The sequence below is a fragment of the Eleutherodactylus coqui genome, chromosome 3, assembly GCF_035609145.1.
Source record: "Eleutherodactylus coqui strain aEleCoq1 chromosome 3, aEleCoq1.hap1, whole genome shotgun sequence".
Lineage (NCBI taxonomy): Eukaryota > Metazoa > Chordata > Amphibia > Anura > Eleutherodactylidae > Eleutherodactylus > Eleutherodactylus coqui.
This window is the reverse complement of record NC_089839.1, coordinates 200,796,288-200,813,365: the sequence shown is the minus strand read 5'-3', so window position 1 is coordinate 200,813,365 and position 17,078 is coordinate 200,796,288. Positions and strand designations below refer to the sequence as shown.

The following is a 17,078-nucleotide window of genomic DNA, read 5'->3' as shown; positions in this document are numbered from 1 at the left end:
CACATTTCCTCTGGATAAAGAGTTCTGGGCAGGTTCTCACCATCTAAATGGTAGGAGCCAACCAGGGCTGAGCACCTCTTTGCAAGAGCTAGAAGGGTCCTTGAACTGCAAATAAAGCGATATAACCATACACTGACCGTAAGTCATCCATAATCTTCATCAGCTTGGTCACTGACTCCACTGTGGCGTTACGGGCTTTCACAATTTTGCGTGCTCTGGAGAGTTTCTCTTCAATCTCCTTAAAGTTCTTCTTGTAGGTTCCAGTTACACCTGTCAGATGGATATCCTTAGCTCTCCGCACCAAGTCTCGGCTGTGGGTGGCCAAGTCCTGGACAATACGGTCCCAGTCCCCGAAGCACTCGTGGCAGGGCTGGCAGTCAGGAAACTGTCCAGCAAACCCGCGGGCGCACTGGTCACAGCGCACACCCGATACTCCTTGGCGACAGGTGCAGTGGCCGGTCCCGCGGTTACACTGTGCTGACTGAATGCCTCGACGGTCGCAGTCGCAAGCTGTCAAATTAAAAGAGTGGATCAAGTATATAGCCTGGTCAACATTCAGACATTACATGGCTTTAGAGCAGATGGAGCTCATACTTCTGATCCATTTTTGATTCAGGGTTATAGCCGCTTAAGGTCTATTTTAGCTGATACAATGTTAGATAAATGGGGGTCGGAACCCCCAACTGGTGTGGCCATGTTGAAGAACTGTTTGTATGGGGCAATGGTCGATATGACTAGGTGGTTTGCAGGACTCCATAATCTTGTATGGAGTAGTGAGGCACAGTTAGACTTCCGCTCTATACAAACCAAACCCCTCCTAAATACAGACAGGGGTAGTTTCTGGGGCAGACCTACAACTGTAAGTTAAAAGAAAAAGTGAATATAGATCCTTAAAGAAGTTAGTCCCCCAGGTAAATGGAGCATTGGCTTGCATGCAAGACCACATCTCCATTCACTTTTTTAGGGATAAGGGTTTGGCTATCCTCACAGACAGTGAAGGCAGCAGTGGTCACACATGCACACCACCACTGCATTCACCTGGGCGACTGGGGTGCAAGAGTTGGACCTCCAGCAACTATATATTTATCACCTATCCTGTAGATGTTTTGGTGGAATAACCCCTCCATTAATGACCAAACCTTAGAATAGGACCTACACCAATGTGGAACCCAGACCAATCAGCACGATATGGCCCTTTCGAAGGGAGTGGGTAGGTGATATACTAGGATATAATATGTGAAAGAGACCGTTACCTCTGCACTGAACGAGTGGGTTTCCCCAGTAATTCTCCTGACATTCTGTACATGTGGAGCCACCAAATCCCGGTCTGCACTGACACCTTCCAGTGAACTGAGGAAGACAAAGGAGGAAGAGTATAGAAGAAAGCAACAGGAAGCATCTCAAAGTTTATGTAAAGGGGTTTTCTGAGACTAAATACAAATTGTAGGGGAAGAGAATGCTGTAAAATAAAAAATAAGCCATTCTCACCTCCTTAAAGTGACCTCCCATGGGACAATATTCTGTCCCGGGCCAGGAGGGGGCAGTGAGTATATTACCTGCACTTATTCTTCTTTGCTGCCTCTCCAATCCACTGATTCTAGCCGTCCAAAATGGCCTAAACAATTTTCTAGCTACCTAATGCACATTATGTACTGGTTTCTGACCGGCCTGTTTAATCACATGAGCAGCTCTGGCCAATCAGAGAGCAGGTATAGTGCATTGGTAGTCTAACACTGCCAATGCACTGTACAGATTAGGTAGTCTGAAGATTGTGTCGGCCATCTTGGATGCCTGAAAATGGGACCTGGATCCGGCAGAACAGAGAGATAACAGAGAAGAACAATTACTGGTAATGTACTCGCCCCCACGCCCTCCGATCCTGGTACAGAATTCTTTCCTGAAACAGGAGTGTTGCTTTAAGTGGTCTCCTGTACAGGAGCTGGTCCCCACCACTCTTATCCTGGAAGAAGCTATGGCAATCATGAGCTTTTCATTGTACATGTTGCCACTCAGCCAATCACAAGCTTCAGCTGTTATGTGCCATCCGTGGCACAATCACCTCTGAAGCCTGTGATTGGCTGAGCAGTCATGTACACAATGAAAGGCATGTGGCCGAAGCAGCTTTTTCCAGCTAGGGAATAGGGGGCACTTAAGGGGGAGCAAAATGCTTATTTCTTTATTTGACACCATTCTCTGCCACAGATTATTTTTCTTTGTTCCAGAAAACACTTTTACAAGAGTTCCTCACAGATACATTTAATGGCACACCTGGCAATCTGATTGGTCCGGGCCTTTGCAGCCACTCTCTACAAAAACAAGGAATATTATTGTTCTTGAGTTTGACTCACCTCATTACAACTTAAGCTGAAAGAGTTGTGGGGGTCACAGTTGCAGGGGCCGCAGCCCTTTCCACTTGCCAGGTTCCAAAAGTTGGGACTACAACGGTCACAGCTTTGACCCTTGACATTAGGAAGACATTGGCACTGCCCGCTGGTTCTTTCACACACGCACTCGTCTCTGGAGGTGCACTGGTTGCGGTCCGTCCCCAGGTAATTACATACACACTCTGCAACAGAAAATCGAGAAAGTCTAAATATTATAATATATCTGTTTTTCTGATACAAATGTCCAAACTCCCAGAGTTAAAAGCTATGTGTAGATTTGGGGGGCATTTTTTCATTTAAACGTACACTACCGTTCAAAAGTTTGGGGTCACATTGAAATGTCCTTATTTTTGAAGGAAAAGCACTGTACTTTTCAATGAAGATAACTTTAAACTAGTCCTAACTTTAAACAAATGCACTCTATACATTGCTAATGTGGTAAATGACTATTCTAGCTGCAAATGTCTGTTTTTTTGTGCAATATCTACAAAGGTGTATAGAGGCCCATTTCCAGCAACTATCACTCCAGTGTTCTAATGGTACAATGTGTTTGCTCATTGGCTCAGAAGGCTAATTGATGATTAGAAAACCCTTGTGCAATCATGTTCACACATCTGAAAACAGTCTAGCTCGTTACAGAAGCTACAAAACTGACCTTCCTGTGAGCAGATTGAGTTTCTGGAGCATCACATTTGTGGGGTCAATTAAACGCTCAAAATGGCCAGAAAAAGAGAACTTTTATCTGAAACTCGACAGTCTATTCTTGTTCTTAGAAATGAAGGCTATTCCATGCGAGAAATTGCTAAGAAATTGAAGATTTCCTACAACGGTGTGTACTACTCCCTTCAGAGGACAGCACAAACAGGCTCTAACCAGAGTAGAAAAAGAAGTGGGAGGCCGCGTTGCACAACTAAGCAAGAAGATAAGCACATTAGAGTCTCTAGTTTGAGAAACAGACGCCTCACAGGTACCCAACTGGCATCTTCATTAAATAGTACCCGCAAAACACCAGTGTCAACATCTACAGTGAAGAGGCGGCTGCGGGATTTTGGGCTTCAGGGCAGAGTGGCAAAGAAAAAGCCATATCTGAGACTGGCCAATAAAAGAAAAAGATTAAGATGGGCAAAAGAACACAGACATTGGACAGAGGAAGACTGGAAAAAAGTGTTGTGGACGGATGAATCCAAGTTTGAGGTGTTTGGATCACAAAGAAGAACGTTTGTGAGACGCAGAACAAATGAAAAGATGCTGGAAGAATGCCTGACGCCATCTGTTAAGCATGGTGGAGGTAATGTGATTGTCTGGGGTTGCTTTGGTGCTGGTAAGGTGGGAGATTTGTACAGGGTAAAAGGGATTCTGAATAAGGAAGGCTATCACTCCATTTTGCAACGCCATGCCATACCCAGTGGACAGCGCTTGATTGGAACCAATTTCATCCTACAACAGGACAATGACCCCAAACACACCTCCAAATTGTGCAAGAACTATTTACAGCAGAAGCAGGCAGCTGGTATTCTATCGGTAATGGAGTGGCCAGCGCAGTCACCAGATCTGAACCCCATTGAGCTGTTGTGGGAGCAGCTTGACCATATGGTACGCCAGAAGTGCCCATCCAACCAATCCAACTTGTGGGAGATGCTTCTAGAAGCGTGGGGTGCAATTTCCCAAGCTTACCTCAACAAATTAACAGCTAGAATGTCAAAGGTGTGCAATGCTGTAATTGCTGCAAAAGGAGGATTCTTTCACGAAAGCAAAGTTTGATGTAAAAACAATGTTATTTCAAATACAAATCATTATTTCTAACCTTGTCAATGTCTTGACTCTATTTTCTATTCATTTCACAACGCATGGTGGTGAATAAGTGTGACTTTTCATGGAAAACACAAAATTGTTTGGGTGACCCCAAACTTTTGAACGGTAGTGTATGTATTTTGGAATGACAATGATTTTTGGAATCGGGTTTAATTAAAAATGTTTGCATTATTCATCTTCTGCAGCTTCTACATATTACTGTTAGAGATGAGTGAGCATACTCGCTAAGGCAAACTACTTGAGCGAGTAGTGCCTTATGCGAGTACCTGCCCGCTCGTCTCTAAAGATTCAGCGGGGGGGCGGGGAGCGGCGGGGGAGAGTGAGAGGAACGTAGGGGAGATCTCTCTCTCCCTCCCTCCCCCCCGCTCACCGTCGCAACTCACCATTCACCCGCACCAGCAGCCGAATCTTTAGAGACAAGCGGGCAGGTACTCGAATAAGGCACTACTCGCTCAAGTAGTTTGCCTTAGCGAGTATGCTCACTCATCTCTAATCACTGTACATAGATGCCGCAGACTGAGTCCTAATAGAAGATTAGTTTTCCTCTGCTCTCTCTCCTCCTGCACCTACTTATCAGTTAATTTATGACCAGAACAAAGTTTATTCTTGTTGTAGTCATAACTAAGCTGATAAAAAGTGAATGAGAAGAGTGATAAGGGCTGAAAACAAAGGGCGCTTTTACACGGAACGATTATTGTTCGAAAAATTGTTGGATCATGCAAATTTAAATGATTATTGCTCAATATAAACACGGCCATGGATTGAATGACGAACGAGAATTTGTTCACTTCTCGTTCGTTCTTCATATTATGCAGGCATAAAAATCATTGTTGGCTCGTTTACATGTTGCTGCGTGTAAGCACTGATCATTTAGATATTCACATTCTATTGGTAGAGTGAACAATTTGTGAGTGAACGATATATCTGCCAGTATAAACAGGCTGTAAGAGCAAACTCTGTCATTGTTCACTCGCGTGAATGATAAATCGCTGTGCGCGACAGATCTCCTACTGCGACTCAAACACCACTATATACAGTGATGTGTAGAAGCTGCAAAAGACAAACATTGCAAAACTTTTTAATCAAACCCTATTGCAAAAAATAATTGTCAGTCCAACAAGCATGCATTTAAGTGAAGAAAAATGACCCCTGGAGATGACCTTACCATTAAAGGATAAAATCCTGTCTGCCTGCAGCTACCACTAGAGGGAGCTCAGAAGCTTACTGTATATATATTGAAGTGAGTAAAAACAGAAAGGTACAGAACGTTACTAAGCTTCGCTTAAAGGAAGCTGCAGGCAGACATAATTTTTTTCTTTAACTATCTCTATGCAGAGAATCTGGACCTCTGTATCAGAAAAAAAAAGAAACTTAATTCTGATTAATCCCCCTAATTAATAGTTTAGTTTTGACTATAATTGCTTTGATTTTTGTAACTTTGACAGTAATTAATAAATATTTTGCTCTGATACTTTGTCTCTCACTTTTACAGTTGCGTCTTGAGGCATCGCCATAATAGCCAACCCGACACTGCTCGCAGGACCTCCCTTCGGTATTATACTTGCACTTGAGGCACTGTCCAGTGCGGCGGTCACAGGACCCGATATCTGTCATATCAATGTTGTTGTTGCACTGGCAGGCAAGACAGCGGCCTCCAGACTGAAAGGGATTTCCGTAGAAGCCAGGAGAGCACTCTTCACATCGAGAACCTGGGGACGAGAAGGTGTTGTTACTGACAGTACGGAGACAAGGGTTAAATGAAACCATTACACTGAATGTGTAATGTATGTACCAGCCCATACTCAGGCACTGAGATATCCTGTAATAGAGAGTAAAGCACCATTCATTATCTGACTTTGCTTTAGGGGGTGCCCATCTCTGAGTAGCATGTTGGGAGTTTTACCATTTTGCCCTACTACAAAGTTACTTCTTCTGTGCCAGCCTATAATAGCAAAGACTGGTACAGGAATAGGAAGTTCCATCGTACAAGAAGAGGAAGTTACATACAACAGTTTCTGATTGGCTGCTGTCATATAGCTTCCTGGCAGCTGTCAGTCTAGGCAGGAGGCACATGGACATGTAATTCAGTATGCCACTGGCACTATGATGCATTTTCTCGTACATACGATGAGGGGTGGTTTACAAAATTGTCAAAGGTCTGTATGTATAAGGGAGGGAGGGGTGATTTTAATTTAAGGTTCAATCAACAGAAATACTAGAGTTTGTCCTTTGCAATACTGCCCTAATATTCTGGGCAGAGACACAACAATGACCTAGTTAATATGATGGGATGGTAGGGCCAAACATCACCCATTGGCCCTTCCTAAAATGTATAGTAACCAATGTTTTTAATTGCAGTCTTTATTCATCACAAGGCAGCATATTCTCTTCTTAGGTGCCATGAGATACAGACCCAAATGACCATAAAACTATGAGTCAACCTTGTGTTTGTCACTGGAAGTGAAATCCTTGTCTCAGGTGGCACAATTCTTAGGACAGAAGAGCCCAAAATTCTCACATCCACCCACCTCATACAGTGCCTCTTGATCCGATTGCAACATCATGATATAATGTTCATGCAAGAATCAAAAGTACTATTTATTTCTATATGTTAATTCTTAGTGGGGCTCCTTTGGGCCTAATGACATCGAACACGCTCCGTGGCATATTTTTTACTAACTGCTGATGCACTTCAATTGTTATTTCCCTCCATTCATCCTGCGAATGTCTGGCCGGTTCTCTAAAAGAGATTGCATGCTGTTCATATTTCCTGACCTAGCGTTCCAATTCATTCCAAAAATGTTCAGTACGGTTGAGGTCAGGACTATATACAGGCCTGTCCAATCATGGAACATCCATATCCTCGAACCAACGTAAAACAGCGCAAGATCTGTGACAAAGCACGTTGCCGGGTACAGTGTCCCCTCCTCCCCTCCCCTCTTCGGTTCCGCAAAGGAGAGGAGAAGAGAGTAGGCGCTGCTGCGGGCACACAAACGTCCTCCCAACAGCAGCAGCGCTGAGAGAAGTGTGGGGGTCCAGCTATGACATGGTGTAGATTTGCGCTATAATTTACACCAATTTTTATCATAAATTATATTCAGTTAGTTGGGCAGTGTGTGTATCGGGCCGCAGCGCTGCAGAGTTATTACCAGATAGGAAGCTGCGGCACCCCAGTTGGTAATCACTAGAATGGTGACCCGACATCACGAAAACGGACAGATGGCTGTCCCGTTGGGGCCCCGGTGGAAGGCGGGACACAGGGTCCGAAAGCAGGACTGTCCTGCCTGAATCAAGATTTCTGGTCACCTTAACAACACACTCAAGCAAAAGGCGTTCCCCGGGTATCATCCACACCCAGGAACGTCCATCTGATTTATAGATATAGTAGCGTGATTCATCATTCCATAGAACATTCTTCCATTGCTCAACCATCCAATTAATTCTCTTTGCATCATTGTACATGGGCCGATGCATCTTTTTTTAGAGAACTCGCCAGACGTTTGCAGGATGTACTGAAGGAATTACCAGCTGAAGTGTATTAGATATTAGTAGAAAGTATGCCACAGTGAGTACCTGATGTCATTCGGGCCAAAGAAGCCCCACAGTATTTCCCCATATGAAATAAATACTACTTTAGATTCTTGCTCAGGTGTCTAATTACTTTTGGCAGGATAGTGTATGTCACTATGTACCAGAAAGTTTTAGGGAGGCGTAAAACCTGTCTGACAACAGGTTCATAGCAACTGAGGAGCCGCTAGTGATTTTTGTAAATAAGGGTAGGACAACAGCAAGATCGAGACCTACAAAGAGGCCGAGACCTACTGCTATATGCCTCACAATGCATACTGTATGTACTACCCAGCCACCATAAGTTGCATTTTGATTGGCTATGTAACGCCATGAACCGCCTTATGGGTGGGGACACCGAGGCACTGAAAACATTATTACAAATCCTCAGAAGTAACAATATTAGCTCTTGGTCATTGCCCAGGACCTCTAGACATGTACCTCTTCTGTTCCACAGGACCTGTCTGCACATTGGCCTACTCGGGCAGCGTTTGGATCCAGCTGTTACTAGGGATAAAATAATGTCTCTATATTTCAGGTAGGCGTGATATTATGATCTAGCTGAAGATTTGTGCTTATATTTCAGGCAAATGGGAGTAGTGAACATACAGTATTACTGTAGTTGGTGAAATGCTTGTAGACCTCAGCCAAATGTGACCTGTGGAATTAAAGTCGATCAGTAGTGCGCTCAGCCAAATGTGATTTGTGGATATATAAGGATCAACACTTCTCGACTATCTCCGGAGGTCCCATTGAAGCGATGGTGTGCAGGTGTGGCCACTGCTGCCAATCACTTGAGGACTGAGCCACAGCCAGGGTGTCTGCATGACGGGTGAAATGTTTAGGCCTCATGTCGACGGGCAGGTTGGATTCTGCATGCAGGAGCCCACAACGGAATCCGACCTTGCCTGCGGCTGAGGACCGTGTGTACTTTTCTGTTTTTTTTTTCTCTACTGCGGATGTGTGCGGAAGCGCTGGCACACATGCCCAGTAGAGTTTGCTTTTTATTCAAACTCCTGCTTTTCCGCAGAATGCGCGGCCTGTCCGTGGGAACCGCACTGAAATGGAGCATGCTGCGATTTGATTTCCACACCCAAAGATCCGCAAATCAAATCTGCATACTTTATTTCAGGTGCGGACGTCCACGTTTCCCTATGGGCAGCTTGAACTGGCACCCACATGGATTCAGCAATTTAAATTCGCCCGTGGACATGAGGCCTTAAATTCTTCTGGATCCAGAAAATAGCAAATATGTAGGTACATTTGTCACTTGGTCACTACGGCTTCACACCAAAGTACCTGCTCTCTCCACCCCCTCTCACTTCTTTGACCCTTGACATTAGGAAGGCACTGGGATTATTGGGTCCAATTCCCAATCCCCTTGTTTGCTAATATAATATATAATAATGCAGTTCATCAGGAGAGGGAAGTCCTGCATAGGTCATCCAATAGTAAAGAGGATGAGATCAACGAGGGCTGGGTTGCTCTCTTCATGGGGCCCCAGAGCAGCTGGATGGTCTACATCTATGGTAAGTACACCTTTGACCATAAGAAGCTCTGTTCCTCACTGAATCGTCTTCTTGCAAAAATGGTCATAGGGGTGGGAAGGCATTCATTGGGTACCACTGCAAATGCTGAGTCGGGCATCTGTAGGATGGACTTATGGCATGTAAAGGGGCCTGGTCTAGAAGTGAACTTAAGAAGGGGAATTTATTATACAATCAGTATTCTGGCATAGGAAAAAGTCATAGAATTGGTGCACCATTTTTGTGCAAACATTTCTGATTTTTTTATTTTTATTTTACAGCGGTTTTCAGAAAAAAGAGGGTGAAGCTTGGCACAAGGGGCAGAACCACTCACCACCCATCAATTTTAATATAATTTATGACAAAAATTGGTGTAAATTATAGCACAAATAAACACCATGTCATAGCTGCACATAGTTTTCATTTTCTGGCACACAGACAATCAAAGATGTGCCAAATGAGTGTGTGCCTCATAATAAACTTGGCGTCTCTTTCTTCATATTTAGACCAGCACATGAAACTCCAATCTTAAGCCTTGTTTACATGATGGATTTTCATGTGAATTCTGGCATATATTCTGCACCAAAATCTGCATGAAATCCACATCCTGTAGTTTTCAATGGGAACCCGCTTTGTAGTTTAAATGGCTTAGATTATAAGGCTATGAAGTCTGAGACAAAAAAAAAGTGCGATGTCACAAATTTGACGCAGATTCCACATCCAATCAGAAATCTGTGTGAAATCTGTGGTCAAATGCGTGGATTTCTGACACAGGTTTCCCTTTAAATCTGCATTATATTTTTCCGACACAGATTTTAACCGTATGGGTATACCCTTAATAAATTCCCTCCATGTGTTTTAGGACATTATTTGACATCTTGATGAAAAACTGCGGTGATTAAGTATTTGCAACGTGTGATTGAAAAGCTTTAGTATAGCAATTATTGCACAAAGATTACAATTTAGTGTGATTGACAACTCCGGATAAAGAAGCAGATTGGGTTACTCCAAGCCAATGTGTGCAAATTATGGTACAGACCTGTAAAATGCTATTTACATTGCTACACCTGGGCTTCTCAAACATATGAAAATCCCATTATGGTCTACAGTGACCCTACCGCATTACCCTAAACCGACCAGAAGGTAAAATATTTCCAGTGGTTGGCAATCGTTATGGTCTTTTGAATGTGTGACCTTCCATAGTTCAAAACTGGTGCCGACCTATCTGTTATGCTTGTGGTCTCCCTAGCAGGAGTGAAGGAAAGCCATGCATTGGAGTGGGTGATAAGGCAGGGAAGCCATTTACTCACGCCGGGCCCCTCCTGACCTCTTTACCAGTCCTGAGAAGAGAAACGATAAAAAATACTGCAACAGCATGTTCACAGATGATAAATCCCACAGAACACACTCAATGGGGTATTAGTTCACTGGGATTGATAGGAGGAACTCTGCATCCAACTCACAGATGTTGGTAGATTCAGCACATCAATGCGTTTTATATATATATATATATATATATATATATATATGTATATATACAGTACTGTGTAAGAGTTGTAGTCAGGTGTGAATGAAATGCTGCAAAGTAAGATTTTTTTTTTTCAAAAATAGAAGGCATCTGATTGGCTCCAAATTTATTCTGCAGCACAACAACCCCAAAAATCCAGCCAAAATCATGAAGAACTATCTTCAGGGTAAGGAAGAACAAGGAGTCCTGGAAGTGATAATCTGACCCCCACAAAGCCCCAAGCTCAGCTTCAGTCTGTCTGGGATTACATGAAGACAGACGGATTGGAGTAAGTCTACATCCACAGAGGATCTGTGCTTAGTTCTCCAAAATATCTGGAACAACTTCCCTGCTGAGTTGCTTCAAAAACTGTGTGCAAGTGTACCTAGAAGAGCTGATGCTGCTTTGAAGGTATTTGGCTTTGATTTAGATTTCTCATTTATTCATTCACTTAGTATTTTGTTAATTGACACAAAACTGTTAGCACTTCTATTTCTGAAAGCATTCTTACTTTGCATTCTTATAGAACACTCTTTCACCTGACTATTGCCCCATGTAAACAGCTGTCTTGTGGATAATGTCAGGAAAACATACCACGCTATCACTGTATACGTTTCCGGGGTGGATTGTGTCCTTTTCATAGCACCGCCGTTACTTACTGAGCGTATTTAGTGCCCATCTCATTTACTGTCTGTTGTACTCGGTCCTGAGTCCACCTGGAACCTGCAGTCATTACCTGCCCTGCATGGGAGGACTCACCTGTATAGCCTTGGTTACAGTTACAGATGATCTGTCTTGATCGAGGGTCTTGATGACAGGACACTGCAAAGTGTCTCCCACTACTGGGACCCTCGGGGCAAGGACATGGCCGGCAGTGATCCCCTGATCCCAGGACAGGATTTCCAAAGAATCCAGCTGAACATCTGGAAGGAAATTGACACAAAGATTACAAAGATACCTGGAATTCGGGGCCGTTTTCAGACCTATCAGCTTTCCAGATGTTCATTTCAGTAAATACTTGTATTCACCAGGATATAACAATTATAGGGCATTTTTTCTCAAAACTCTGCAGCTGCTCCTCTGCTATTTCTCCTATAACTAAATAAATAAATTGACAAGTGGGCATTAAAAGGATATTCCAAAAATCAACTTTTATTACCTATCCAAAGAATAGGAGATACAAATCTGATTGGTGGTCTTACTGCTAAGACCCCACTGATCCAAGAATGGCACTGCTTTAGATAGCTGAATGCTTGTACTCATCTATTTCTGTCAGCCCCATTGAAATTAATGGAGCGGTGCCGCACATGCTCAACCACCCCTCCATTCAATCTGACGTCACTGTGGGTGGCTGCTGCAAGCTCACAGTGAGGATTAGAGGGGGACACAGGACCTCGTTCTTGGACTAAGTGGGTGTCTCAGCAGTGAGAACCCTACCCATAAGACTTTTATTCCATGGACAGCTGATAAAAGTCAATTTTCGGAATAACCCTTTGATATTCCCTTATGAATAGAGTTTATACCTGCATAGTCTGAGACAGCCATCAACAAGGGAAGATCCAAGTATCACTTTATGCAGAGAATTCCAGGAAGAATAACCGAGGAATGGCAGAATACAAAGTTCTAATAAAAGATGCTCCAGAATTGTTATTTCATGGAGAATACGGGTATGACAGGGTTTGTGCCAAGATGGCATCCTCAGTTCATATGTTTTATTAGGGCATATAAACATCATATAGCTGGGCCCCCTACTGAGGTCCCCCCCTATGACCCAGAACGGAGAGCCACTCAGTAATAAGAGCTCCCATTCTGGCAGACCTCCTACGGTCCTGTTAATACAGGATAGCCATTCATGTGAACGGCCATCCTGCAATACTACATTTTACCAGCAACTGCCACTGCAGAGAAATCTGTAGCTAACTGGCTGCCGCTTCCAACAGCAACATCAGCCGACTGCCTGAGTCGTTACAAATTCAGTAATTACTATTATTATTATTTAACTTTTTAGTACCTGTAGGGGCTTTGCATTACATATGTCATGCATTATACTAAGCCTATAACAGTAGCCTATTAGACTCTGCTGGAGACGGGGTCTAATAGGCTGAGCTACCTGGCAGACAAGGAGGCCTTTGTTAGAGAACCCATTGGTACCTTGCATTTGCATTGCGGGGTGCTGGTGGGTGACAGGAGGAGCCCCCTCCCACTTATCATCTGCTTACATGCTGCAGTGGCTATTGCTTAAAGCATGTAAGGGGTTAAACTATTAGGAGCTGAGGTTTTTCTGCTACTGTTGGTTATTGCAGGAGCCCCTCTGTCAGTAGTCAGCTGAACCACTGCCTTAAAAAATGTATGTGCGGGTTTAAAGCCCATTAGTGCGGTCAGTAAAAAGATGCATTGGCCGTAGAGATGAGCGAGCGTACTCGGCCACGCCCCTTTTTCACCCGAATACCGCGATTTTCGAGTACTTCCGTACTCGGGCGAAAAGATTCTGGGGGGCGCCGTGGGTGAGTGGGGGGTTGCAGCGGGGAGTGGGGGGGAGAGAGAGAGGGCTCCCCCCTGTTCCCCGCTGCTACCCCCGCTCCACCACGCCTCCCCCCGCCCCCCCCCCGAATCTTTTCACCCGAGTACGGAAGTACTCGAAAATCGCGGTGCTCGATCGAGTAATTACTCGAAACCAGTAGGTTCGCTCATCTCTAATTGGCCGTTATTAAGGGTATAGACTACAGTAAAAAGCAATCACCTCTCGCATCTGTCTCCTGCGGTGTTATCCCGACAGTTAAGGCAGGCCCCCGTCTTCTGGTCGCATTCTTCTGCATGGCCGTTACACAGGCATTTCCTGCAGTTAGGGAAGCCCCAGTGACCCGGTTGGCATCGATCGCACTTTGACCCGTAGGCACCGGTACGACAAGGGCACTGCCCATTATACTGATCACAGAAATTGTGACTGGCGCCCTCCAGATTACAGTCACAGCCTACAGATTATAAATACATCATGTATTATACACCACATGTAGGTAGAACGATATTATTTCTCCTTCTTTAGGCTAGGTGGGTTTACTTTTGCAGCCGGCCGGTCCAAATCCATAAGTCCCAGGGGCGCATCGGTCACAGCGACGTTCGATTACATTGGGTTTACACCGACATTGTCCACCATTAGGGTCGCATTCTGAACTCAGCGATCCTTGGGGGTCACAGTTGCAGGCTGGAGAAGACAATTAGGATTAGTCAGTAATCTTAAGTCTGGTATTGCGGATCAGTTCCACTGAGGTGAATGGGGCTGAGCTGCAATACCACAAACAATCTGTGGACAGGTGTGGCACTGTTTTTGAAAGAAAGCAGACATGTTTTTTTTTAGTATCCTGTATCAATGGGGTTTCCCAATCATGCAGCTGTTGAATTATCTACATTATTGTTACATCTGATTGCTTTCCGTTTTCCACCTCTAGGGGGCACTAAAAGTCTAAGAACAAATTTGTTAGGTCAAGAGGGGTACTGTTTCTCCTTGTGGAGAGCACAAAGTAAGCAGGACGTGACTTATAGATCATGCAATGTCATCTGGGAAATCTGGTATACAAACGAAAGATGGTATAATGCCTCTGCAGCGCCACCTATTGGAAGATGCTTCAATAAAAGTCAATGTCTGACCAATTTAATACCTAATCCGTATCAAATACACCAGTCATAAGCATGCTAACTCACCCAGGGCTCCGTCATGAAGAATAGCTGACATGCTGGTGATTAGTTTGGAGCACACCTCATTGGTCGGTGACTTTAGGACGCTACCACTGTTACTGTGGCAACGGAATCGCTCAAAAGCATCCTTACGGTGAATGGAAGCCGGATCCCCCCCAATAAACATCTCTAGAGAGGAGTAACGTGGAACGAGGACCAACTGGGGGCAGAAGAGCGAAATATCAAAGGCCGTCTTATCACAGGAGCTAGTATAGTGACATAGGTTCAGGATACGATGCAGCAGATGGAGTTAAATAAATATGTAATATTTATTCATAAGCTAAATAATGAAAGGATAATAGTAACATGGGAAATAAACAGTTAAACATTTACAGTAATATCAGCTGTAGGTAACTACAGCTAACTAAGGCCTTATGTCCGCTTGCACCCACGGATACCACTGCTAAATCCCGCAGTGGTATCTGTGCGTGCCTGCGGTCATGGAGAGGAAAAGAATGTTTCTTACCTCTCCAGGTCCAGCACGGATCTCCTCTGAGCAGTCAGGATCTTCTTTCTTCAGCATGGCGGATGCGTCTGGGAGCATCGGACAATGCACCCGGCGCATACGCAGTACTCACTTATTTTGTTTTTGAATCCCCTGCTTTCCCGCGGATCCGTGGCACCTCCCAAGTGACAGCTGCGGGTGTGCCGCGGCATGGACGGCTTCCATTGACTTCAGTGGAAGCCGTCGCTGCAGGATCCGCAGTAAGAAATTCGCTATACGAAACTTGTTCAGAATTTTTATAAAGGCTTACGTTTCCTGAATAATAACTCAGTTTTTATGCGCGAGTGAAGAAAATTTGCTACAATCTTGTTCCGTTGACTATAATACCCTACTGGACAACAGCTATGTTGTCTAGATAGTAAATTCCTCAGTGGTGTGCATACTTACAGCAGACTGAAGCCGGCCTTACTTACAGTTTGCAGCATTGGAGTAGTAAATTCAACCAATCCATTTCTCCTCGCTTGGCAGATCGTCTCCAGACCTCTTATGCTTGCCACCCTCTCTTATAATTTTAAGCAATCCCTTGCACCACAGTCTCTAGTCTAGTGGTGTGCTGCATCTCTCACTGTGCAGCCAGCAACTTCCTCTGTAGTGTATCGCTCCTCCATGGACACATGCTCTGCAGCACTCTCAGCTCACTCTCTGTCTTGGTGCTCCCTAGCGTATTCCTGTGCTCATAGCACCTCTACTTAAGTTCCTTCTGAACTACCTGTAGTACAGCAGAAGTTGCCTTTTATATAATGTGCCTGCATGTCATCTGGAAAGTTCGGGTAGCGGGCGGAGCTTCCTCCCAGCAGCTCTCCACTGTTTCCCCACATGGCCAGATTGGACGGGGCTTACCAGGACCGCAAGGCCACTGTTTTCTGTAAGGGGCAGAGTGGAACAGTGCTTCCCCCTTACAGTTTCACTTCATATCCATGTCATATGCAGAAGAGAGGAGCCCCCCACCTGGGCCATTTTGACCACCTTGGTGTCATTATATGATGTGCATCTCCAATGATACTCACAGAGTCTATCAATATATTGGCTCCTTGAACCCTCTCCCGAGAGCTGTATCTGGGGAATTCGAGGCGGACGGTGTAACTGACCCCACGCTCCAGGCAAATCGGCTGAGGCAAAACTACATGTCTGTAAGGAAAAATCATAATCAAAAGGAGCAAACTAGTACAGTACACCTGTCATATCAAAGGGTCAAAACCTATTGCTGTACTACTCTGTCTACATGTTCCCTCACTTGGTTTTACTAAGAATTGCCCTATTTGTAGCAACCTCACCCAGTAATATATAGTAGTCATCCATACGTCTCAGGACGGGGCACAGCAGCCACATTTGGAGAAGGAAACATCTACTGGATTACATTGTTTGATAATCCACTAGATATTGGCCTCTATAGATACCCTCTTGTTCAGCCCTGGGCATTGCAGTACCGTGTCCTGAGGCTGTCCAGCGCCAGGATGTAGTGTGTGACAGCGCACACAACATCTGATGCTTGATATCGTCAGGACCCTGTGAAGCTGTGCGCGAAGATGAAGAAGAGCCAGGAATGAAGAGGGTAAGTATATAATATGGTCTGGGGACTGATAATGTTATAGTAGTCTGGTGTTTTAATGTTTTTAGGAAGTCTAATCTAAGGGCCCATTTACACGCAATGATTATCACTCATAATTTGCTCAAATTATGTCTTCTGAGCGATAATCGTTGCGTGTAACTGCTACCATTACTTACTTTTTGGCCAAACAATGATTTTTAGGTGAGCATAAAATCGATCCATTGGCCAGAGAGCTGATAGCAGGGACCACATGCTGTGTTCTCCACAGGGAGCGCTGATTACATTCAGCTTGAAGTCCCTCTGCAGAACAAAGGAGCTGTATGCAGAGAACAGACCACCTGCTGTTCTATGCATACAGCTGTGGAGGCTCATTTACATGCAAATGAAGGTAATATGCTGCTAATGGGCATTAGTGCCCATTAGTAGCTTATGCAAAACGATCGCTAAAACTGGGATTCATCCTATCTTTTGAACAAATTTTTAGCAATCATCTTTG

The 17,078-nt window shown here is 44.4% G+C and overlaps 1 protein-coding gene across 1 annotated transcript in view; it reads right to left on the bottom strand.

Annotated features, from left to right (window-relative positions):
* LAMB2 (laminin subunit beta 2) overlaps positions 1-17,078 on the bottom strand; it is a 126,228-nt gene that overhangs the window by 23,984 nt on the left and 85,166 nt on the right. The window contains exons 17-25 of the mRNA XM_066596778.1: positions 16,041-16,161; positions 14,496-14,688; positions 13,855-13,998; positions 13,537-13,768; positions 11,556-11,719; positions 5,681-5,905; positions 2,349-2,566; positions 1,254-1,350; positions 138-510 (exon numbers count right to left, since the gene is read on the bottom strand). Coding sequence (XP_066452875.1) covers positions 138-510; positions 1,254-1,350; positions 2,349-2,566; positions 5,681-5,905; positions 11,556-11,719; positions 13,537-13,768; positions 13,855-13,998; positions 14,496-14,688; positions 16,041-16,161 — 1,767 coding nt within the window. The remainder of the gene's footprint in view (positions 1-137; positions 511-1,253; positions 1,351-2,348; positions 2,567-5,680; positions 5,906-11,555; positions 11,720-13,536; positions 13,769-13,854; positions 13,999-14,495; positions 14,689-16,040; positions 16,162-17,078) is intronic.